Source organism: Gavia stellata, unplaced genomic scaffold (genome assembly GCF_030936135.1).
Source record: "Gavia stellata isolate bGavSte3 unplaced genomic scaffold, bGavSte3.hap2 HAP2_SCAFFOLD_44, whole genome shotgun sequence".
Lineage (NCBI taxonomy): Eukaryota > Metazoa > Chordata > Aves > Gaviiformes > Gaviidae > Gavia > Gavia stellata.
In genome coordinates this window covers 308,905-333,591 of record NW_026777121.1, presented here as the reverse complement: position 1 = coordinate 333,591, position 24,687 = coordinate 308,905, and the positions used below count along the sequence as shown (strand labels likewise).

General features: G+C 49.6%; 1 protein-coding gene across 1 annotated transcript in view; it reads left to right on the top strand.

The window, feature by feature from the left end:
• Positions 1-24,322, top strand: part of LOC132321745 (acrosin-like) — a 42,201-nt gene extending 17,879 nt beyond the window's left edge. The window contains 4 exon segments of the mRNA XM_059835185.1: positions 22,435-22,700; positions 22,980-23,125; positions 23,974-24,063; positions 24,065-24,322. Coding sequence (XP_059691168.1) covers positions 22,435-22,700; positions 22,980-23,125; positions 23,974-24,063; positions 24,065-24,322 — 760 coding nt within the window.
• The last annotated feature ends 365 nt before the right edge of the window (positions 24,323-24,687 follow it).

The window sequence follows — 24,687 nt, the reverse complement described above, 5'->3', positions numbered from 1 at the left end:
GATTGATGTGCTTTACAGTGCACGATTGCCGCTTTGATCGGTCTCTGGACTGCTTGGAACAATTCCAGTATTTCCTCTTTGTATTTGATGTTTGCCCCTTTGAGAGGATAATAGTCCTCTTTCTTTCCATAATATCCCATGGACACGTACTACACCAAAAGCATCCTTTGAGTCAGTCCAAATGTTTACTCTCTTTCCTTCGCTCAGTTCTAACGCCTTCGTCAAGGCTGTCAGCTCTGCCTTTTGCGCTGAGGTATTGCTGGGCAAAGCATATGCTAGCAGAGACTCTCTTGCCTGCTCAGTCAAGGAAGCCCTGTCCCTGGGCCAGCAGTCCTTATTCCTTGTGCTCCTCAAAGAAGGGTCCTGTGGTCATAGGAGCCGAAGTCCTGACTGTGCCACCAGCCCGATGGTGCTAAGCAGCAGGATGTGTTTGCTCCTACTTGAGCCTTCCTGAGGACAGCCCTGCCAGGGTGAGGGGCTCTTCCCCCTGGATGTTGTGGGGATGAGGGCCTGATGAGCTTCATCAGCCTCCCTGGAGCAGCATGGCCCTGAGCACCCAGTGAGCTGCAGCCACTTGAGACTTCAGGTCAGGTTGGCAGAAGGATGCCTCTCCGTAGCTGCAAGAGGTTGGCTCTGATAACTGACAGCCCTCTTGCAGCCTCGCCTTGCCTCACCCTTCTGCCTGTGCTCTACAAAGAGGGCATCACCTGTGTAGGGGCAGGAGCCCCCCACCTTCCCCTCCCTCTCTGGGTCTGTTGTGCAGATGAGCAGTGCATGTTCTAAGTACAGAGGCGTCTCTACTCCATAAACAGCCTCTATTCCCCATACAGGCAGAGAGCCCCGTACTTACTACCGGTGTGCACCGAGTGTTTGCTCTGCAAAGAGAAAAGCCTCACCTCCCCTGTTTGTGTGCTTCTGTAGGCAGAGCGTGCCTGATGTACAGAGACGCTCCCCCTCCACCCCCAGCCTCCCCAGATTTCCTGTGCGGGTGGGTGGGCAAGCCCTGCCTCACCTGGCCCGTCTCTGCTCCGTAACCGGCATACGGTCTGTGTCCTGACAGGGCAGTGGAGTGCGGTGCTCTCCATGTGTATTCTCCGTACAGCCATTTTTACAGTCTGTACGGTGAGAGAAAGCTATCGCCCCACCTCACCCTTCTGTTGGTTTCTGTCCTCTATACGGCCGGCGTACACTGTATAAGCAGACCAAAAAGCCCTGCCTTGGCAGTATCTAGTCTATGACTAGACATGCTTTGCCTGCATACAGTCTATCTACAGACAAAATACAGTCTGTATCTGGAGAGAAAAGCCTCCCTGTCTCTTTTCTGATAGGCAGAGTATAGCCTGATACATGCTGAGAAAGCAAGCCTGGCTTTGCCTGTCCATGCGCAGTGGTGAGGAAGACAGTATGTAGTCTGTATAGCAACAGAAAAGCTTCCCCTTGTTGCAGGTATGTTGCGTGTACGCAGATGGTTGGTATTCGATGTCGAGGTAGGCGAGGCACTGCTTTTCTATGTACGTGTATTACATTTAGCCCATATAGTCTCTGTGCAGACAGAAAAGCCTCTCATCACCTTGTGTGCGTATATTCCGTGTATGCGTAAAGTATGTGTATCCATGTGCATGTGTTCCAAGTCAGGACAGCATACGCTCCACACACAGAGAGAAATGCCCTTCCTCCGTTGGCCTTGAAAATGGCTGCGTTCCATGTAGAGACAGTATTGACTCCACATAAAGACATCAACATTCATGCTGGACATAAAGCGTAACTTCCCCTCACCTGTCTGTCTGCTTTGTGCAGTCCGTATGCAGCTGACACACTGTACGTCTATTCTGCACGTTCTATGTGTGTGTTCTGTGCAGAGAGTGCATCTACATGGTTGTGCTTCCTGTGTCTGTATACTATTTTTATGTGTAGATACTCTGTCTTCTGAATAGAGAGAGGAAAAAAGCCTCAGTGAGATGAGGTCAGCTGAGGCTTCTCTTCCTGCAGATAGTGTATCATGTCTGTGGATGTTCTGTATAGACCGTGCGGGGTGGGGTTGGGGGTGGGGGTGTTTCTCTATGTTGACGAAAGACATGTATTTGGATGCATCTCTCTGTGTCTCTCCGTCTATATTCTGTTTATACTTGCTGCATGTTTTCTGTGTATATTCTATGCGTATGAAGGTACCTAGATGGTGTCCTAGCTGTGTGTATTTTACATGCAGGCAGAAGTTGCCTCGCTTGGGCAATGCAGGACTTGTTCCATATGTAGAATATATGCAATGTACAGACAATGTAAAGGAAATGAAGCAAGCTTCAGCTAAGCAAGGTGAGGCTATTTTGTTTCCGTGTAAAACACACACTGTCTTGTTTATGCCCCGTTCACAGATGCAAACCCCTCAGCCAGACTCTTCTGAGTGTAGGCAGGTAACATACTGTCAAGTTCTAGTCAAGCTATAGATGGCAAGCAGGGACATAGTCCAAACGCTTTTGTCCATCCGCCGAGGCTCTGCTGTCTGCATGTCTTCTAGCTTCAGCCTGGGGAGCTCGGCTGAGCCTTCTGCATTGCCACGGACGTGGACTTTGTGCTGCTTGGGTAGCAGGTGAACAGCGAGGGCGAGGTGAGAGTGACCAGAGGAGCAGAGAGGTGGCTCCCAGGTGAACTGGGAGCTCTGCAGGTGGTCATTTGAAGGGGCTGAGGGGAATGTTTTGGGGGCCACCTTGTATCTCAGCGAGAAAGGGCCGCCTGTGGGTTGCGGGTTTCCTCAAAGGCAGAGAAGTGGGTTGTGCCCCTGCGGAGGTGCCACCTGTGAAGGGTGAAAGCTCTCTAGGAAGCATGAAGAGCAGTTGGCCACAGAATGGACTAATCCCTGTGCAATAAATAGCAGGGGTCTGGGAAGAGGTGTGGCATTTGTGTCCCCCTCAGGTGCAGTCTGGCTCTGCGCAGGCAGCCTTTCCGTTGTGGAAATGTGTAGTGTGGCTCTCTGGCACAGCAAAAGGAGGGAGAAATGAGGAATTTCCCAGGAACCCCTAGGAGATGAAGAATTGGGATGCATTCAAGGACTTTTGACAGGACTTGCTAGGAATGACTGTCTTTAGGAGATTGGCAGGAGCATTGTAGAGTTGTTGGCTAGGAGTTTCTGAAAGGGAATAAAAATACCTATTCCACTGCTGTTTTCTAGGATTGCCCCCAATCTAGGATTGCCCACGCTAGTTTTGAAGCATGTGAGGAGCACATCAGCATATGGCTCTGGAGGAGTGCTTTACTGCACCGTGGGGCTTTTCTCGCAGTCCTGCACTGTGTGGCGCTTTTGGAGCTTTCTGTTGGGGGCTTTTTGGGAGCGCTTCACCATGGGGCTTTTTGGGAGCGCTCCATCACTTGGGTGTTTTGGAGCTCTGCACCCCGGGGCTTTTTTGGAATGCTTCACCATTTCGTTTTTTTGGAAGCCCTTTATGGTTTCACTATTTTCTGGAATGCTACAGGACCCGGCATTTCTGGAGTGCATCACTGCGCCACCCCAGAGGAGTGCTTCACCATTTGGTTTTTCTGGGAGTCTGTCACTGTTTGGCTTTTTGGGAGCCCTCTTTGCGGGGCTTTTTTGGTTTGCTTCACCAGTTGGATATTTTGGAGCGCTTAACCCCGGTGCTTTTTAAGAGTGCTCCATCCTGGGCTTTTTCAGAGTCCTCCCTCGTAGTGGTGTTTGGAGCTCTCCACCCTGGGGCTTTTTGGGAGCAGTCCAACCCGGTGGTTTTTTGGAGCTCTGCGCCCTGTGGCTTGTTTGGAGGGCTTCACCATTTTGTATTTTGGGAACCCTTTACAGTTTTGCTATTCTATGGAATAGTAGGAGACCTGGCATTTTTTGGAGTGCTTCACCGCGCCGTCCTGGAGGACTGCATCACCATTTGTTTTTTTGGGCGTCCTTCACAGTTTGGGGCTTTTGGGAGTCCTTCACAATTTGGGTTTTTTTTAGGGGGGAGCCCTGCACACTGGGGCTTTTTTCAAGGGCTTCACCATTTTATTTGTTTTGGGGGGAGCCCTTTACAGTTTTGCTATTTTTTGAAATTTTACCAAACCCGGGATTTTTTGGAGTGCTTCACCTCCCTGCGCTGCCCCGGAGGAGTGCATCCCCATTTGGTGTTTTGGGAGCTGTTCACCATTTGGTATTCTTTTGGGGAGTCCTGCACCCTCTGTGTGTCTGGGGGCTCTGCACCCTGGGGCTTGTTTGGAGTGCTTCACAGTTTTGTTTTTCGGCGGCCTTTTGCGGTTTTGTTATTTTTTGGAATATTGCAGGACCCAAGATTTCTGAAGGCCTTCACAACGCCGCCCTGGAGGAGTGCCTCGCCATTTGGTTTTTCAGAGCCATTCCCAGTTAGTATTTTCTGGAGGAGTCTTGCAGCGTTTGGTGTTTTTTTGGAGGGAGTAGTGTACCATTTTAAGGTTATTTTGGGGGAAATTCTGCACAGTTTGGTGGGTTTTTTGGGAGTCCTGCAGCCTGGGGCTTTTTTGGAGCTCTCCAAGCCGGTCCTTTTTGGAGCTCTGCCCCCTGAGGCTTGTTTGGAGGACTTTACCATTTTGGGTTTTGGAGCCTTCTATGGTTTTGCTATGTTTTGGAATATTACAAAACCCGGGATGTTTGGAGTGCCTCACCGCGCCACCCGGCAGGAGTGCCTGACGATTTGTTTTTTGGGAATCATTCACTTATCTTTCTGGGGGAGTCCTGCACCGTTTGGTGTTTTTCTGGGGGACTCCTGCACCCTTTGGGGGCAGTTTCTGAACTGTTTGGTGTATTTTGTGGAGTCCTGCACCCTGGGTCTGTTTTGAAGCTCTCCAGCCCGGTACTTTTTTGGGACTCTGCACCATGGGGCTTGTTTGAAGGGTTCACTGTTTTGTTTTCTGGAGCCCTTTAGGGCTTTGCTGGTTTTTGGAACATTACAAAAGCCGGGGTTTCTGGAGTGCCTCAGCCTGCTGCCCCGCAGGAGTGCCTCACCATTTTGGGTTTTGGGAGCTGGTCACCGTTACCTTTTTGGGGGATTCCTGCATCTTTTTTTTGGTGGGACTCCTGCAGTGTTTGGTATTGTTTTGGGAGCGCTCCACCCTGGTGCTTAAGCTTAAGAGAGGAGGGATGTTAGGGAAGATACCATCGCAGACCTGCTCTGACATCTGGGATCAGTCGACGGGCTGAACCTCTCTTCCCCCCCAGAGGGATGCCTCTGAGTAAGATTTGGACACTTGGCTATACCAAGTGTGTCCCCCCCCGGGAGATTTGGCAACCTCTGTAGAGTTGTTTTGTGATTTAATGCGCTTGTAGGTGGCTATCTTTCGCATACTAACACTTGGCTATACCACGTGTTTTGTGATCTAGCGCGCTTGTAGCCAGGCTGTATTACTCATATTCAAACTATCTGTACCACCTTTGTGGGCAGTAAGAGTTCTCATTGAACGCAGTTAAATTCCTTAAGGGTGGCCGTGCTAGTTCATGCAACGTGGCTAGACTGAAAGTGTATGGAGTTACAAGTGCATCCGTAATCGTTAAGATTATATCTATCTATCTATATATGACTGTGTGTGTATATATGTTTATATAGAACACGATCGGACTTGTAATACAGGAAATGGGCACCACCCAGAATCTAAGCCTAGCCGCCCCCAGCCCCTCTGATATCTGAGGACAAGCTGGAACGCACGGGGGTTTATTTTCTGCCAAATTGCTCAGTCCTTGTAACGTGACAGGCATGTTTTCAGTGGTTCACCATTTTGTTTTTTGGAGCCCTTTATGGCTTTGCTATTTTGGGGAATATTACAAAACGGGGAATTCTTGGAGTGCTTCACTGTTCCACCCCAGAGGAGGGCAAACCGTTTCTTTTTTGTTTTCCTGGTAAGTCTTGCACCATTTAGGGTTTTTTTGGGGGGGACTCCTGCACCATTTGCATGTTTTTCAGGGAGTCCTGCATCATTTGGGGTGTTTGGGAGTCTCCAACCCGGCACTTTTTTTGAGCTCTGCACCCTGGGGCTTGTTTGGAGGGCTTCACCATTGTGTGTTTTGGAGGCCTTCATGGTTTTGCTATGTTTTGGAATATTACAAAACGCGGGATTTTTTGAGGCCTTCATGTCACTGCTCCGGGGGAGTGCAGCACCATTTGGATTTTTGGGAGCCGTTCACCGTTAATTTTTGGGGGGGAGTCCTGCACCTTTGGGTGGTTTTTTGCGGGAGTCCTTCACTGTTGGGTGTTTTTTGGGGGGAGTCCTGCACCGTTTGGTGGTGTTTTGGAAGGCGTCCCTGCACCATTTGGGGTTTTTCTGGGGGGAGATTCTGCAGTGTGCGTTTGGTATTTTCGGGAGTCGGGCATCCTGGGCCTTGTTTGGAGCTCTGCAGCCTGGTACTTTTTTGGAACTTAGCACCCTGGGGCTTGCTGGAGGGCTTCACGATCTTGCTTTTTGGGAGCTCTTTATGGTTTTGCTGTTTTTTGGAACATTACAATACCTAGGATTTCTGGAGTGCAGCCCCGCAGGAGTGCCTCACCATTGTGGCTTTTGGGAGCTTGTCACCATTACCTTTTTGGGGGAATCCTGTACCATTCTTTTTTTTGTGTGTGGGGGATCCCTGCAGTGTTTGGTATTATTTTGGGAGCGCTCCACGCTGGGGGGCTTTTGGAGCGCTTCACCCTTGGGCTTGTTTGCAGTGGTTCACCATTTTTTTTATAGGAGCCCTTTATGGCAGTCACGCCCTCCGTAGCGCTGCTTTCCCCTTTCCATTATGAAGCAGAAGACAGGCAACTGCAGGGCTGCTGCAGCACATGGCTCCGCTCCCTCTGACCCCTCTCTCCCTCTGCCTTCCAGGCACATCACCATGTGGCGCGTGGTGATCGGGGCCACCCGGTTGCCTCAGCTGGGCCCTGAGGCCCAAGTGCGCAATATCAAGCGGCTACTGGTTCACGAGCACTACAGTAACATCACGCAGAGGAACAACATCGCCCTGCTGGAACCGGACCAGCCTGTGCAGTGCAGCTACTCCATCCAGCTTGCCTGTGTGCCCGACGCCTCGCTGAGAGTGTCAGAGCTGACAGCCTGCTACGCCAGCGGCTGGGGTTCCACGACTGCAAGATGTGAGTTCCCAAAAAGTACTCGTGTCCTGAGCGCAAGCTTGGCACGCAGGGGAGACGGGTTGGCCTTCCTGAGAGCAGAGGCGAAAGCCAGAGTCAGGCTGCGGGGCCGCATGCCTCTAGAGAGATGGGCCTGAGCCATTCCCCAAAGGGAGGCACAAGGGGACCACCGGTACAGTGCCTTCAAGGTGCAAAGCCAAGCCCTAGGGAAGGGCTTCACCCAGACAGGGGAGGAGAAATGGCAACGAGCTGCCTGGTGTTAATTCCTTTCTGTGCTCGCAGCTGGAGGATCAACTGATGTCCTGCAGGAGGCCAAGGTCCGCCTCATTGATGTCAACCTCTGTAACAGCAGCGGGTGGTACAGAGGGGCCATCCACACCCACAACCTGCGTGCTGGCTATGCGCAGGGTGGCATCGACACCTGCCAGGTAGGAGCGTGCTACGAGTCAAGCCCCAGCAGCACAGGCAGCCCTCTCACAACCGTCCCACGCAGACCCCAGCGCGTGCTTTGCCTGGCAAGTCACCCTCCCACCGCTGGGTCCCCACCGCTGCTGGGGCTGACCTCCCCTTCCCCACCTGCAGCTCCTTGCCCAGTGCCCCCCTTGCCCCAGAGGCCTGCGACTCTGCCCACAAAGCCCATCCAGTGCTCTTGGCAGCACGCAGCTCCACATCCCAAGCCTGGAGCATGTGCGTTCCACACACGCAGGATCGCTGTGCAGAGATGAGAGAGAGCCCTGTTGGAGTGGGAGACGGACCCGGAGTAACGATGGAATCTCAATATGAGTATAGTCGTTCTCCCCTTTATTCAAGCTTACAGAGTATATATAGACAGATGCCAAGAACACGCGTCCGCAACAGTTGTCTGATTGGCTTACAGCCTCTGTTCACGCGCCAAGGCGGCGAGTGAGATTGGTACAGTGCTCTTACCTCTCCTCTTCGCGAATGTAGCTCCTTCTTCTTGTTTACCATTCCGCTGTCTCTTATCAGAACAGGCTTTCAAGGACAGTTAACGGTTTCCTCTGAGCCTTTCCCCTCATCAGAGACTGGGTTGCTCATGGGAATCAGATCGTGTCCCTTGTTACTAAGCCATTCCTCCACAGAGCCCTACCTTACAGGCCCACGACCCCCTCCCACACAAGCTCCTGTAGGCCCCGGCACCCGAGCGGGGCCTTTCTGTGCCTCAGAGCACAGCTCTGGCCGGTGCTGTGAGAGAGAAGGAGCCAGCCGTAGTGCTGACAGAGGCCACCCAACACCACCTTTGTCCTCTCTCCTCCGCTGCAGGGTGACAGCGGTGGTCCTCTCGTCTGCAAAGATAACGATGCAGACTACTTCTGTCTCGTTGGAGTCACCAGCTGGGGGAAAGGCTGTGCCGAGAGCAAGACGGCCCGGAGTCTACGCCTCCGCGCAGCACTTTTACGACTGGATCCTGGCACAGATGGGACTGCGCCCAGCAGTAACGGCTACTCCAACGCCACAGCCAGGCTTCACCTCAAGCCCCTTTCAGAGGCCAAGACCGATACCAACTCAATCGGGCACATTTACACCCTGCCCATTTCCACTCCAGAGGCTGGTGCAATTCTTTAAACTGCTGCAGGAGCTCCTGCAGTTCCTAAGGGGGACAAAGGCCTGAGCAGCAGGATGGAGAGGATCCAGTGCAGCCGGCAGCGTACCACCGCCATTTCCTTGGCAGTGCTGAAGGGCTGAAGCTGACTCAGTTCTTCCAATAAACTTGCCAATTTTCACAGCTAACCATGCTTCAGTCCAATTCAGTCTCCCGTGCGAGGCAAGGACTTCCACGCCCGGCGCCTGCAAAACGAGGCTGCAGGCAGTCAAGTAGGGTACAAAGGGAAAGAGCCACTCAAAAGGGCTGAAACCGTGCCTGGTCAGAGAGGAGGGTTCTCAGAACCAAAGCAGAGCTCCCAGCAAGAATGGGCGAGTGTTAATAGAGGATTTTTGAGGGGGTTTTGGTGTAACTGGTTGATAATGTGTCTGTAGGAGCTATCTGGCCTTGGTTTGACTTAACAAGTTAACTGTTTCTTAGAAAGCTGCTCTGTAATATTTCTTCCAAAGCCTGTGTCCTTCTCTTCATTGCTCGGGCTTTTTAGCAAGAGATAGGTATAATGCAGCAAGCTCTGACATGAATTCATAGGTTAATGTAGCTACTGGCATGCAAGATACAGACTGATAGGTCCTGCCTTGGCAAGCTGAATCTAAGGCATAGCTCGAAATGAGCATGAAACAAACATGTAAATCTAGGAGAATTTAATGTGAGACATTGAGAGTGGAACTGTTGATGGCTACAATGGGGTGATCTCTGTTACTAAGGTTTATTTTTTTCTGTTGGAGAGGTGTGTATGTGAATGTAGGGAACTTGGTGTTTGGCTGCGTGTACAATATAAGTATATGCATATAAAAAAAATAGCCCACAGCACAATGTGGGATAGCTGTTGTTTTGTAACTTAAGTGTGTACTATATTCTTTTGGCATTATATTCTGAGCAAAGATGTTTAAATTAAAAGTGTGTATTTGAGGTATGTACGTATTAGGTTGCTGTCAAGGAGTTTTCCACTTGTCTCTGTCTTACGTGTCATTTTAATACATACAGTATTGGCTACATGCTGCTTACACAAAACCCCTAGCAGTAGAGCTCTGAAAAGAGAGAATTGTTGTTCACCTTTGTGAAATGTTGTTCACCGTTGTGCATTTCAGTTGTTAGGTGTTGAGATCCTGCTCGTATGCTGCAGTTGTTTAAAAGTGATTTTATGGCTGTGCATGCTGAATGCTTTCCAAACTGTTTCCATCATGTGCTGTTGGTCAGACTTCAGAGTGAAAAATGAAATTGGGCTGAACTTTTACATAAATAAGGAGACATAGTCTTGTTGCTACATTCTGTCTCTTCTTTTCAAAGACCTCGTCGACGTTCCTTAATTGCTGAATACCATCTTGCTAACCTGACTGAAAGTAGTGTAGCCGTTGGTGCTGATGAGCTTGTCCAGCTCTTCAGTCTGAATCCAGGACTCGTAGTAGGACTTTGGAAGGTAAGATAACATTTTGTTTCAATACTTTATTATGACTTGAAGAAACAGATTCTTTGGGCTTGTAGTTTGGGATTTTGAGAGTTTTTTTAGGGTTTGGGGTTTGGTTTTTTTCATCTTCCTTTTTTTTCTCTGAGTTTTGAAAGATCTTGTCTAAACTAACAACAAGGAAATACAGGTAGGGACAGCTAGTTGATGATGTATTGTATTCTAAAGAGCTGTCGCAGGAGTATCTGTACTTTTAAAAAAGAAAAATCCACCTCTAATTCAAAGAACCGTTACGTTTGGCAACCCAGAAGTGAGTCGCTCTGTGTTATTGTTCTTCTGTATCACAGTGTAGTAATGCCGCTCGTCTCTTGCAGGATCTTCTGACAAGCTTGAAACTAAGGTGAGGAGACTAGAGCAGACTGGTCACCAAGTCGGCTTCTCTGCGATACAGGGCAGGGATCCGCTCTTAGATGTCTTTCAAGCTTGATGGTAAGAAACACGAGTTGCAAAGAAAGAGTATTCTGGAGGTGAGAAGTTGAATGGAAGCAAAACCTGGTAGAAAGGAATGCCTTGTTTAGCTGACACCTAATCCAGATTTCACAAGCTAGTGTAGCGGTAGCTCGTGTTCCCACTCGTGCTTAGTGATGGTGCGGAATGCTTTGACCCGACTGAAAGCCACGTGTAGCCTGTTCTGCCTTCTCCTAGCTTTTCCTATATGCGTATCCTCCAAGTACCGGTACCTGACAGCTCCTGTCTGTCTGTCTGACAGGTCCGCTTGCACCCAGCCACGCGAAATGGGGACGTTTAGCAGCAGCACCTCAGGTTATTCTAGAATAGCCTTTGCTTTGAAATGCATTACTTCTTGCTAGCAAGTGGGAAAAGGCCAAGGCCAAACCACCTTCCACTTGACGTATTTCATAAAAATTCCTGTCTGTTCTTAGATCAGCCTGTTCTGTCCAAGGCTTATTGCATTCCTGAAGGGCAATCTCCTTGGTTCCTTCCTCTCTGCCTTCCCAAGGGGAATTCACTTAGTAGGGTGGAGGGATTCCCCTTTCTGCTTGGTAAAGACGGCGTCATGGCTGGCACTTGTGGTAGCATCTTGCATTTGGGAAAAGCAAGCGTGGAACACTTGTTCCCTGTGGGGAGGCCAGTAGCAAGGTTTCTAGTTGTTGTGGACCCTTGCAGAGTAATATCGCTCCTGAGCCATCCTGAGATAGCTGTCGTGGGTCAACGTGCTTTCCCTTTGCTCTGTGTGGTTCTCTGTGCTTGAAGCGTAGTCCTGCCCGCAGTTGTACTTAAATGGGAATGTTTTTATGGATGCTATTTCTGTAAAAGTACTGATAGTTTAGAAGTCTGTAAATACTGATACCTGTATGTAGATTTCTATTGTCTAGCTATAAAGACTTTTCTATTGAGCCCGAAGGGGGATGTCTCTGTATCAGATACCGCCCAAGAGTCTGACCAGTTCATTGAGTTACTGGGTGCCCTCCACAACAGGGTGAAAGCAAGGTTAGCTGAATGTGGTTTCTTCTTCCTCCCCAGGGAGAGAAAGGTGGGGGGAGGAACTTGAGCTGAACATGGCCAGCTTTCCCCAGGAGGAACTCTGCTGTGTCTTCTCATGTGCCTGCCAGCCCTGTGCTTTCTAGAACTGTTTTACTTGCCCCCGTGTGGCCTCAGATGGCTTCAGATGGGAAGACCTAGCCTTTAAACTCTGCCTTCGTTTCTGTTGCCTGTCTGCAATGGCTTTAGTGTGCCCTAGGCTTGCTGTGCTTTGGTTCTCTAGAAGCGATGGAAGGCAAGGGTTGCTGTCTTCAGCAAGTCCCCGGGTGTCCTAGGAGCAAGTATAGTGCTCTGCAAACGCTTTTGTAGAGCTCTTAACATGAGCAGTTGCTGGTGATGAATTTGGGGAATACTGGAGTGACATGAGAAATCACTGGGGATTCGTAGACTGGGGTAGGCCGGGGGGGTCCTCCCGCTGCCATGTGGTCTGATTTCCTGCTCAGAGCAGGTCCAGTCAGATCATGTTGCTCCGTGCTGCGTGCAGTCCTGTTTGGGGTATCTCCAAGGAGGCAGATTCAGCATCGTCTCTGGCAACTTGTTCCAGTGCTTGGGCACCCTCGTGGTGAGCACCTTTCCTTGTCTTGAGTCAGAATCCCACCCAGAAACACCCCCACACCCCCCCTGCCCACACATCCCTGCCCCGGGTAGCATCTTTTCTAGCTTTTCCCCTGTCCTTTGCCAGTAAGTTCCCTTCCTGTTGAGCAGTGGCTTGCATTTCCCTTAGGCTTCCTTCTGCTTCCAGAAGCCCTTCCTGTTGTCCTTCCTCTCTTCCTGGTTTGTCTCCAGCTAAGCTGTGGCTTTCCACAGTCCATCCCTGCATGCTTGCGCAGTGTCTCTCTGTTCGTCCTGGGTGTCCCATCTCTGCGTGCGCCTTGGGTGTTCTTCCTTTTTGGTGTTTGAGCTGGGTCAGGAGTTTCCTGTCTGTCAGTGCTGGCCTTCTGCTACTTGTGACCAACTCTGTGTCTTGGCATGGACCCTTCTGGTGTCTGGGGAGGTGGGGGCTGTTGTCCTTGAAGTTCAACCCGTTGCCCTGCTCCCCTTTGCCCTCCAGGCCAGTCTCCTGTTGGCTCCTGCCTAGAAGCTCTTCAGGAAGCAGCAGTCTGCTCTGCTGAAGTCCAGCATTGTGATTCTGCTGGTTTGCTCGCTTCTCTCTGGTTTTTAAATTCTACGACCGAATGGTGGCTGCAGCCCAGCGTGCCCTTGAACTTTGCGTCCTCGATCAGTTTTTTCCATGTCTGTGGGCAAGGAGTCCAGCGGAGGGTGGAGACGGGTGCCCCGTCATTCTGCTTTCACACACGGGGTGTGAGATGATGTTGCTCCATGCTGCTGTCCCCTGGACGCCTCCTCACTGCCCCCGGCACCCTGCCTGCAGAGTCTGAGAAGCCTATGCTGGTGTATGTGGTTGCAGTTCCTCCCTGGGTTAGCCAGCCTGTTACAAATCTGTAATATAAAAACTCATCTACACAGTGTATGTAGGTGAGCAGGCACTTCTTTAGTGCAGCGCTGGACGCACAGGGCATCACTCCACCTAGCGTGCGTGTTTAGTTTCTCTGCTACAAAAGTTATAGACAATCAAAGGATACATATTCATCATATTTCCAAGAAACACTTAACATATTCATGGAGTTTCCGAGAACTCGTTAGTCTATGTAAATGCTCGTGACGCATGCGCCTTCAGGTACGCAGGTGGTCGTCTAAGGTCCTCTGGTGGTCGTCCATAGTCTTCCTCATGGTGTCCTCTAGTTGAACCCCATCTTTGCGCATGCTAAATCCCATTCTTGGAATCTTCTTAAGTTTTCCTCGGTTTAGGGGCCAGGCCTGTAACTTATCGTTCTCTTGACAGGCAAATTCTACCTATTCACAATGCTACATTGTTCAACAGTTAGTTTATGATTGAATCACAGATAAATCATACCTGGTTACCTTCATACAGAATATATATAATTTAATTTTTATTAATCGCTCTCTGGATTATACTATTCTCTCAATATCCATACTTAAATTAATCAGTGGTTATTTCTATTAATATTTATTGATTGGCATTCTTGATATTCGAATCAAGATGGGAAAGGTAAGGAATTTTCCAAGCCGCATCACTGGTGCGTATCAGGTCACATTGTCACAGGACTCAAACAAGACTTTTCTATTTGATTCTTCATCGTTCCATCTCGTCACTGTTGGTTCCTTAGTACAGAACAGCGACTCCCTGGTGAGGTTCCTATGGTTATTGTTTCTAACTTAAGAATCCTAACTTATGCATTTGTATTTTATTATTTTATTTATTTTATTTATTAATCAAATTTAACCTTTCTATATGATCATATTGTGATTATTTTTTTAAAAATCAGAGTATTTACAACAATTCCCCCCTTTGAAAGTTTTGAAAATGATTTCAATAGTTTGATTTTAATCAGTTAAGTAGATTATGTGCATCAAGTATAGATGCCAAACGAGTTAATTGATTCATCATCCTCCAGTTTATAATATATTCTTGATAAAACAAGACTGATTAAAAATCAATATCAGGAGAACAACGATAGGGTGGCATAACTTATTTAGGATGCCTGTAGCAGTAGGTGACCACCCGAAAAGAGTGTCCCGCCATTTATGTTCCGCATCCTTTTCCACCCTCCCTAAAACACGGTGTATTTCTTCTACATTGTGATGAAGAGTTATTCAAGTTCTTTGTCCATTTTCCTTGACCTTTTTCAAAATTTTGATTAAATCCTGGTGTTGTAGCAATTGTTTCACTAAAGTGAGATTCAATCCAATGGGTGTAGGCAACAGTTCCTGAATTGATGTATAATTAGATTGCAAGAGCTGGTGAGGTGTGACTGGAGTCAAATAAGAAAAAAAAATCACGTCCCATGATTTCAGTGAAATTACAAACGCAAAAATCTGAGTGATTCCTAGTATCTATAACTACATCATCTACGGATATAAAATCACAAGCTGTTCTCAAACATACACAGCCCTTACCAATATATATATATAAGCAGTGTTTCAGGGTTTTCGTCAGGGCGAGTCTCAAAATGGCAAACATTTTGTTCAGTATCTAAACAGATATCCCGACCTGTGATTGCATTACCTTCACAGATGAACCCTTGTTGTTCTCGTACAACAACCCTTGTTGTTCAAAATCTAGAGTTTGTCATTTCTGTCCCACTTTTTGGGCTCATATTCTGTGCTCAAATGGATAGAGTATGGTTCCATTGTGATTCAATCCTAATGCAATAACAGGGTAAGTCGAATATATTGAAGCATTGTGCATAGTTCATACAAAAGTTGTGGCTGTACTTGTGACGGGATCGTAGGTAAAGTTTACCAAATTCCACCAGGACTGGAGTTTTTTCTCTAAATTAGTGGCACTCTCGCAGATTATTTTTCGAATCTTGGTGGGGAGAGTGCCTTCTTCACCCTCTCTTATGATTGAAGCAGCTACTGATTGCGCCCACAGTTGAGCCTGGATACAACTGGGAGCCAAAGATAGGTTATCTTGGACCACCCGAGTCCATCTACAATCATTTCATGGTCGTCTCCATTCACCTTTTCCCATTTTGGTACTATGTTTGACAACAGCCACTGATTAGTTTCTAAAGCCAATAGGGAAGATTGCAAAGGCTGTTGCAATTTAGCCAGTTCACTAGTTGTAGTAGCCAATTTGTCTCCCGATGTATTTTGCTAATTTGCCTTTTTAATGTCTGATTCATTCTTTCTGCTTTTCCACTCGATTGAGGCCTCCAGGGGGTACGTAAATTTCAGGTAATTCCCAGAACTTTGCTAAGATTTTGTACTACATCTGCAACAAAATGTGGGCCTCTATCAGAAGATATTCCAATAGGTGCTCCAAATCTTGGAATTATTTTTTGTAACAACCATTTAATGATTTTCTTTGCTTGATTGGTCTGACAAGGAAAAGCTTGAGGCCATTCTGTAAAAGTATCAACCCCCACCAGAATGTATCGATACCCTTTTTGTCTGGGTAATTTTGAAAAATCAAGTTGCCAATAATCTCCAGGTTGTACTCCCGATTTCAAGGTTCCCATTGGAAGTCTTCTCTTTACCACCGGATTGTTTCGCAAACAAATCTCACACTTGGCAGAAATCATTTGAGCCACTTCTAACATTCTTAGAGACACCACATATCTCTTTAAAAAGGTGACTAATGCTTCTGGACCCCAATGGCACTCTTTATGTTTTGTTTATAATATTTCTCTCATCGGAAGTGGGGGAATTACTACCTGTCCCTGAACTGTGACCCACCATCCTGCTAAATTCCTTTTTGCGTCTAATAACTTCCCTAGTTTCTCATCTTCCTCCGAATATTGAGGTTTCTCTTTTGGTAATGTAATGTTCTTTGTAGGAATTAATGCCATTTGTAAGGCATTCCTTTGTGCTATTCCTTTAGCTGTTCTATCAGCTAATTGTTCCCTATAGCTTCTTTCCTGTTTCCTGATTGATGTGCTTTACAGTGCACGATTGCCGCTTTGATCGGTCTCTGGACTGCTTGGAACAATTCCAGTATTTCCTCTTTGTATTTGATGTTTGCCCCTTTGAGAGGATAATAGTCCTCTTTCTTTCCATAATATCCCATGGACACGTACTACACCAAAAGCATCCTTTGAGTCAGTCCAAATGTTTACTCTCTTTCCTTCGCTCAGTTCTAACGCCTTCGTCAAGGCTGTCAGCTCTGCCTTTTGCGCTGAGGTATTGCTGGGCAAAGCATATGCTAGCAGAGACTCTCTTGCCTGCTCAGTCAAGGAAGCCCTGTCCCTGGGCCAGCAGTCCTTATTCCTTGTGCTCCTCAAAGAAGGGTCCTGTGGTCATAGGAGCCGAAGTCCTGACTGTGCCACCAGCCCGATGGTGCTAAGCAGCAGGATGTGTTTGCTCCTACTTGAGCCTTCCTGAGGACAGCCCTGCCAGGGTGAGGGGCTCTTCCCCCTGGATGTTGTGGGGATGAGGGCCTGATGAGCTTCATCAGCCTCCCTGGAGCAGCATGGCCCTGAGCACCCGTACTTACTACCGGTGTGCACCGAGTGTTTGCTCTGCAAAGAGAAAAGCCTCACCTCCCCTGTTTGTGTGCTTCTGTAGGCAGAGCGTGCCTGATGTACAGAGACGCTCCCCCTCCACCCCCAGCCTCCCCAGATTTCATGTGCGGGTGGGTGGGCAAGCCCTGCCTCACCTGGCCCGTCTCTGCTCCGTAACCGGCATACGGTCTGTGTCCTGACAGGGCAGTGGAGTGCGGTGCTCTCCATGTGTATTCTCCGTACAGCCATTTTTACAGTCTGTACGGTGAGAGAAAGCTATCGCCCCACCTCACCCTTCTGTTGGTTTCTGTCCTCTATACGGCTGGCGTACACTGTATAAGCAGACCAAAAAGCCCTGCCTTGGCAGTATCTAGTCTATGACTAGACATGCTTTGCCTGCATACAGTCTATCTACAGACAAAATACAGTCTGTATCTGGAGAGAAAAGCCTCCCTGTCTCTTTTCTGATAGGCAGAGTATAGCCTGATACATGCTGAGAAAGCAAGCCTGGCTTTGCCTGTCCATGCGCAGTGGTGAGGAAGACAGTATGTAGTCTGTATAGCAACAGAAAAGCTTCCCCTTGTTGCAGGTATGTTGCGTGTACGCAGATGGTTGGTATTCGATGTCGAGGTAGGCGACAGAGTCTGTCGAGCCAGACTCTTCTGAGTGTAGGCAGGTAACATACTGTCAAGTTCTAGTCAAGCTATAGATGGCAAGCAGGGACATAGCCCCAACCCTTTTGTCCATCCGCCGAGGCTCTGCTGTCTGCATGTCTTCTAGCTTCAGCCTGGGGAGCTCGGCTGAGCCTTCTGCATTGCCACGGACGTGGACTTTGTGCTGCTTGGGTAGCAGGTGAACAGCGAGGGCGAGGTGAGAGTGACCAGAGGAGCAGAGAGGTGGCTCCCAGGTGAACTGGGAGCTCTGCAGGTGGTCATTTGAAGGGGCTGAGGGGAATGTTTTGGGGGCCACCTTGTATCTCAGCGAGAAAGGGCCGCCTGTGGGTTGCGGGTTTCCTCAAAGGCAGAGAAGTGGGTTGTGCCCCTGTGGAGGTGCCACCTGTGAAGGGTGAAAGCTCTCTAGGAAGCATGAAGAGCAGTTGGCCACAGAATGGACTAATCCCTGTGCAATAAATAGCAGGGGTCTGGGAAGAGGTGTGGCATTTGTGTCCCCATCAGGTGCAGTCTGGCTCTGCGCAGGCAGCCTTTCCGTTGTGGAAATGTGTAGTGTGGCTCTCTGGCACAGCAAAAGGAGGGAGAAATGAGGAATTTCCCAGGAACCCCTAGGAGATGAAGAATTGGGATGCATTCAAGGACTTTGACAGGACTTGCTAGGAATGACTGTCTTTAGGAGATTGGCAGGAGCATTGTAGAGTTGTTGGCTGGGAATTTCCGAAAGGGAATAAAAATACCTATTCCACTGCTGTTTTCTAGGATTGCCCCCAATCTAGGATTGCCCACGCTAGTTTTGAAGCATGTGAGGAGCACATCAGCATATGGCTCTGGAGGAGTGCTTTACTGCACCGTGGGGCTTTTCTCGCAGTCCTGCACTGTGTGGCGCTTTTGGAGCTTTCTGTCGGGGGCTTTTTGGGAGCGCTTCACCATGGGGCTTTTTGGGAGCGCTCCATCACTTGGGTGTTTTGGAGCTCTGCACCCCGGGGCTTTTTTGGAATGCTTCACCATTTCGTTTTTTTGGAAGCCCTTCATGGTTTCACTATTTTCTGGAATGCTACAGGACCCGGCATTTCTGGAGTGCATCACTGCGCCACCCCAGAGGAGTGCTTCACCATTTGGTTTTTCTGGGAGTCTGTCACTGTTTGGCTTTTTGGGAGCCCTCTTTGCGGGGCTTTTTTGGTTTGCTTCACCAGTTGGATATTTTGGAGCGCTTAACCCCGGTGCTTTTTAAGAGTGCTCCATCCTGGGCTTTTTCAGAGTCCTCCCTCGTAGTGGTGTTTGGAGCTCTCCACCCTGGGGCTTTTTGGGAGCAGTCCAACCCGGTGGTTTTTTGGAGCTCTGCGCCCTGTGGCTTGTTTGGAGGGCTTCACCATTTTGTATTTTGGGAACCCTTTACAGTTTTGCTATTCTGTGGAATAGTAGGAGACCTGGCATTTTTTGGAGTGCTTCACCGCGCCGTCCTGGAGGACTGCATCACCATTTGTTTTTTTGGGCGTCCTTCACAGTTTGGGGCTTTTGGGAGTCCTTCACAATTTGGGTTTTTTTTAGGGGGGAGCCCTGCACACTGGGGCTTTTTTCAAGGGCTTCACCATTTTATTTGTTTTGGGAGGGAGCCCTTCACAGTTTTGCTATTTTTTGAAATTTTACCAAACCCGGGATTTTTTGGAGTGCTTCACCTCCCTGCGCTGCCCCGGAGGAGTGCATCCCCATTTGGTGTTTTGGGAGCTGTTCACCATTTGGTATTCTTTTGGGGAGTCCTGCACCCTCTGTGTGTCTGGGGGCTCTGCACCCTGGGGCTTGTTTGGAGTGCTTCACAGTTTTGTTTTTCGGCGGCCTTTTGTGGTTTTGGTATTTTTTGGAATATTGCAGGACCCAAGATTTCTGAAGGCCTTCACAACGCCGCCCTGGAGGAGTGCCTCACCATTTGGTTTTTCAGAGCCATTCCCAGTTAGTATTTTCTGGAGGAGTCTTGCAGCGTTTGGTGTTTTTTTGGAGGGAGTACTGTACCATTTTAAGGTTATTTTGGGGGAAATTCTGCACAGTTTGGTGGGTTTTTTGGGAGTCCTGCAACCTGGGGCTTTTTTGGAGCTCTCCAAGCCGGTCCTTTTTGGAGCTCTGCCCCCTGAGGCTTGTTTGGAGGACTTTACCATTTTGGGTTTTGGAGCCTTCTATGGTTTTGCTATGTTTTGGAATATTACAAAACCCGGGATGTTTGGAGTGCCTCACCGCGCCACCCGGCAGGAGTGCCTGACGATTTGTTTTTTGGGAATCATTCACTTATCTTTCTGGGGGAGTCCTGCACCGTTTGGTGTTTTTCTGGGGGACTCCTGCACCCTTTGGGGGCAGTTTCTGAACTGTTTGGTGTATTTTGTGGAGTCCTGCACCCTGGGTCTGTTTTGAAGCTCTCCAGCCCGGTACTTTTTTGGGACTCTGCACCATGGGGCTTGTTTGAAGGGTTCACTGTTTTGTTTTCTGGAGCCCTTTAGGGCTTTGCTGGTTTTTGGAACATTACAAAAGCCGGGGTTTCTGGAGTGCCTCAGCCTGCTGCCCCGCAGGAGTGCCTCACCATTTTGGGTTTTGGGAGCTGGTCACCGTTACCTTTTTGGGGGATTCCTGCATCTTTTTTTTGGTGGGACTCCTGCAGTGTTTGGTATTGTTTTAGGAGCACTCCACCCTGGTGGGTTTTCGGAGCTCTTCACCCTTGGGCATTGTGGAATTATTGCTGGAGGTGACTTGGAAATTAAATCTATATTTGCATTTTTAGGAAAGGTACAGCACTGAAGAAACTTTCGGGGTGGTCATGCAAGAGTTCCATCCCGCAGAAGTTCCCTAGGCAACCTTAGGTGTTGGCAATGCCAGGGGAGCTTGGTGTGCTGACTCTAAGAGAAACTGTACAGAGGGTGGAGCAGAGTAGAGACACCGCGGCCAGGCTCTGTGATAAGACAGGAACTGGAAGGTGCTATGGAACAATGCGATGGAGACTCACCCTGATAACTAGGATAGGTACCTGGTCAAAGACAATGCTATTGTACAAAGATACAATAACCTATTTAGTGTGTGTAATGGTGTGTAGCGGAGTGCCTGGGAATGGGCCGACAGTCTCTCACCTTTTGACAAAATACTCATTATAATCTCATTATAATACTAAAAAACGCACCTCCATCCCAAAGCTACCCACCTCCAAGGTGCGACCACCCCTCACTGAGCCTGCGCTCTGAATTTTTCTTGGTCTCTACCTTTAAAAGCAAAGCGAGAAACTTTTACACCAATTACAACAAAGACAAATATGACTAGAGTCACTCAAGCTCCACCTGTAAAGTAAGAATAGTATAAAAGCTTAAGAGAGGAGGGATGTTAGGGAAGATACCATCGCAGACCTGCTCTGACATCTGGGATCAGTCGACGGGCTGAACCTCTCTTCCCCCCCAGAGGGATGCCTCTGAGTAAGATTTGGACACTTGGCTATACCAAGTGTGTCCCCCCCCGGGAGATTTGGCAACCTCTGTAGAGTTGTTTTGTGATTTAATGCGCTTGTAGGTGGCTATCTTTCGCATACTAACACTTGGCTATACCACGTGTTTTGTGATCTAGCGCGCTTGTAGCCAGGCTGTATTACTCATATTCAAACTATCTGTACCACCTTTGTGGGCAGTAAGAGTTCTCATTGAACGCAGTTAAATTCCTTAAGGGTGGCCGTGCTAGTTCATGCAACGTGGCTAGACTGAAAGTGTATGGAGTTACAAGTGCATCCGTAATCGTTAAGATTATATCTATCTATCTATACATGACTCTGTGTGTGTGTGTATATGTTTATATAGAACACGATCGGACTTGTAATACAGGAAATGGGCACCACCCAGAATCTAAGCCTAGCCGCCCCCAGCCCCTCTGATATCTGAGGACAAGCTGGAACGCACGGGGGTTTATTTTCTGCCAAATTGCTCAGTCCTTGTAACGTGACAGGCATGTTTTCAGTGGTTCACCATTTTGTTTTTTGGAGCCCTTTATGGCTTTGCTATTTTGGGGAATATTACAAAACGGGGAATTCTTGGAGTGCTTCACTGTTCCACCCCAGAGGAGGGCAAACCGTTTCTTTTTTGTTTTCCTGGTAAGTCTTGCACCATTTAGGGTTTTTTTGGGGGGGACTCCTGCACCATTTGCATGTTTTTCTGGGGAGTCCTGCATCATTTGGGGTGTTTGGGAGTCTCCAACCCGGCACTTTTTTTGAGCTCTGCACCCTGGGGCTTGTTTGGAGGGCTTCACCATTGTGTGTTTTGGAGGCCTTCATGGTTTTGCTATGTTTTGGAATATTACAAAACGCGGGATTTTTTGAGGCCTTCATGTCACTGCTCCGGGGGAGTGCAGCACCATTTGGATTTTTGGGAGCCGTTCACCGTTAATTTTTGGGGGGGAGTCCTGCACCTTTGGGTGTTTTTTTGCGCGAGTCCTTCGCTGTTGGGTGTTTTTTGGGGGGAGTCCTGCACCGTTTGGTGGTGTTTTGGAAGGCGTCCCTGCACCATTTGGGGTTTTTCTGGGGGGAGATTCTGCAGTGTGCGTTTGGTATTTTCGGGAGTCGGGCATCCTGGGCCTTGTTTGGAGCTCTGCAGCCTGGTACTTTTTTGGAACTTAGCACCCTGGGGCTTGCTGGAGGGCTTCACGATCTTGCTTTTTGGGAGCTCTTTATGGTTTTGCTGTTTTTTGGAACATTACAATACCTAGGATTTCTGGAGTGCAGCCCCGCAGGAGTGCCTCACCATTGTGGCTTTTGGGAGCTTGTCACCATTACCTTTTTGGGGGAATCCTGTACCATTCTTTTTTTTGTGTGTGGGGGATCCCTGCAGTGTTTGGTATTATTTTGGGAGCGCTCCACGCTGGGGGGCTTTCGGAGCTCTTCACCCTTGGGCTTGTTTGCAGTGGTTCACCATTTTTTTTATAGGAGCCCTTTATGGCAGTCACGCCCTCCGTAGCGCTGCTTTCCCCTTTCCATTATGAAGCAGAAGACAGGCAACTGCAGGGCTGCTGCAGCACATGGCTCCGCTCCCTCTCACCCCTCTCTCCCTCTGCCTTCCAGGCACATCACCATGTGGCGCGTGGTGATCGGGGCCACCCGGTTGCCTCAGCTGGGCCCTGAGGCCCAAGTGCGCAATATCAAGCGGCTACTGGTTCACGAGCACTACAGTAACATCACGCAGAGGAACGACATCGCCCTGCTGGAACTGGACCGGCCTGTGCAGTGCAGCTACTCCATCCAGCTTGCCTGTGTGCCCGACGCCTCGCTGAGAGTGTCAGAGCTGACAACCTGCTACGCCAGCGGCTGGGGTTCCACGACTGCAAGATGTGAGTTCCCAAAAAGTACTCGTGTCCTGAGCGCAAGCTTGGCACGCAGGGGAGACGGGTTGGGCTTCCTGAGAGCAGAGGCGAAAGCCAGAGTCAGGCTGCGGGGACGCATGCCTCTAGAGAGATGGGCCTGAGCCATTCCCCAAAGGGAGGCACAAGGGGACCACCGGTACAGTGCCTTCAAGGTGCAAAGCCAAGCCCTAGGGAAGGGCTTCACCCAGACAGGGGAGGAGAAATGGCAACGAGCTGCCTGGTGTTAATTCCTTTCTGTGCTCGCAGCTGGAGGATCAACTGATGTCCTGCAGGAGGCCAAGGTCCGCCTCATTGATGTCAACCTCTGTAACAGCAGCGGGTGGTACAGAGGGGCCATCCACACCCACAACCTGCGTGCTGGCTATGCGCAGGGTGGCATCGACACCTGCCAGGTAGGAGCGTGCTACGAGTCAAGCCCCAGCAGCATGGGCAGCCCTCTCACAACCGTCCCACGCAGACCCCAGCGCGTGCTTTGCCTGGCAAGTCACCCTCCCACCGCTGGGTCCCCACCGCTGCTGGGGCTGACCTCCCCTTCCCCACCTGCAGCTCCTTGCCCAGTGCCCCCCTTCCCCCAGAGGCCTGCGACTCTGCCCACAAAGCCCATCCAGTGCTCTTGGCAGCACGCAGCTCCACATCCCAAGCCTGGAGCATGTGCGTTCCACACACGCAGGATCGCTGTGCAGAGATGAGAGAGAGCCCTGTTGGAGTGGGAGACGGACCCGGAGTAACGATGGAATCTCAATATGAGTATAGTCGTTCTCCCCTTTATTCAAGCTTACAGAGTATATATAGACAGATGCCAAGAACACGCGTCCGCAACAGTTGTCTGATTGGCTTACAGCCTCTGTTCACGCGCCAAGGCGGCGAGTGAGATTGGTACAGTGCTCTTACCTCTCCTCTTCGCGAATGTAGCTCCTTCTTGTTTACCATTCCACTGTCTCTTATCACAACAGGCTTTCAAGGACAGTTAACGGTTTCCTCTGAGCCTTTCCCCTCATCAGAGACTGGGTTGCTCATGGGAATCAGATCGTGTCCCTTGTTACTAAGCCATTCCTCCACAGAGCCCTACCTTACAGGCCCACGACCCCCTCCCACAAGCTCCTGTAGGCCCCGGCACCTGAGCGGGGCCTTTCTGTGCCTCAGAGCACAGCTCTGGCCGGTGCTGTGAGAGAGAAGGAGCCAGCCGTAGTGCTGACAGAGGCCACCCAACAACACCTTTGTCCTCTCTCCTCCGCTGCAGGGCGACGGCGGTGGTCCTCTCGTCTGCAAAGATAACGATGCAGACTACTTCTGTCTCGTTGGAGTCACCAGCTGGGGGAAAGGCTGTGCCGAGAGCAAGACGGCCCGGAGTCTACGCCTCCGCGCAGCACTTTTACGACTGGATCATGGCACAGATGGGACTGCGCCCAGCAGTAACGGCTACTCCAACGCCACAGCCAGGCTTCACCTCAAGCCCCTTTCAGAGGCCAAGACCGATACCAACTCAATCGGGCACATTTACACCCTGCCCATTTCCACTCCAGAGGCTGGTGCAATTCTTTAAACTGCTGCAGGAGCTCCTGCAGTTCCTAAGGGGGACAAAGGCCTGAGCAGCAGGATGGACAGGATCCAGTGCAGCCGGCAGCGTACCACCGCCATTTCCTTGGCAGTGCTGAAGGGCTGAAGCTGACTCAGTTCTTCCAATAAAATTGCCAATTTTCACAGCTAACCATGCTTCAGTCCGATTCAGTCTCCCGTGCGAGGCAAGGACTTCCACGCCCGGCGCCTGCAAAACGAGGCTGCAGGCAGTCAAGTAGGGTACAAAGGGAAAGAGCCACTCAAAAGGGCTGAAACCGTCCCTGGTCAGAGAGGAGGGTTCTCAGAGCCAGCGTGAGATGGAGAAGACTGGCACACTGTGGCTAGAACGAGGATAGGGAAAAAATGATGGGACATGCAGATGACTTTGCGGGTGTGC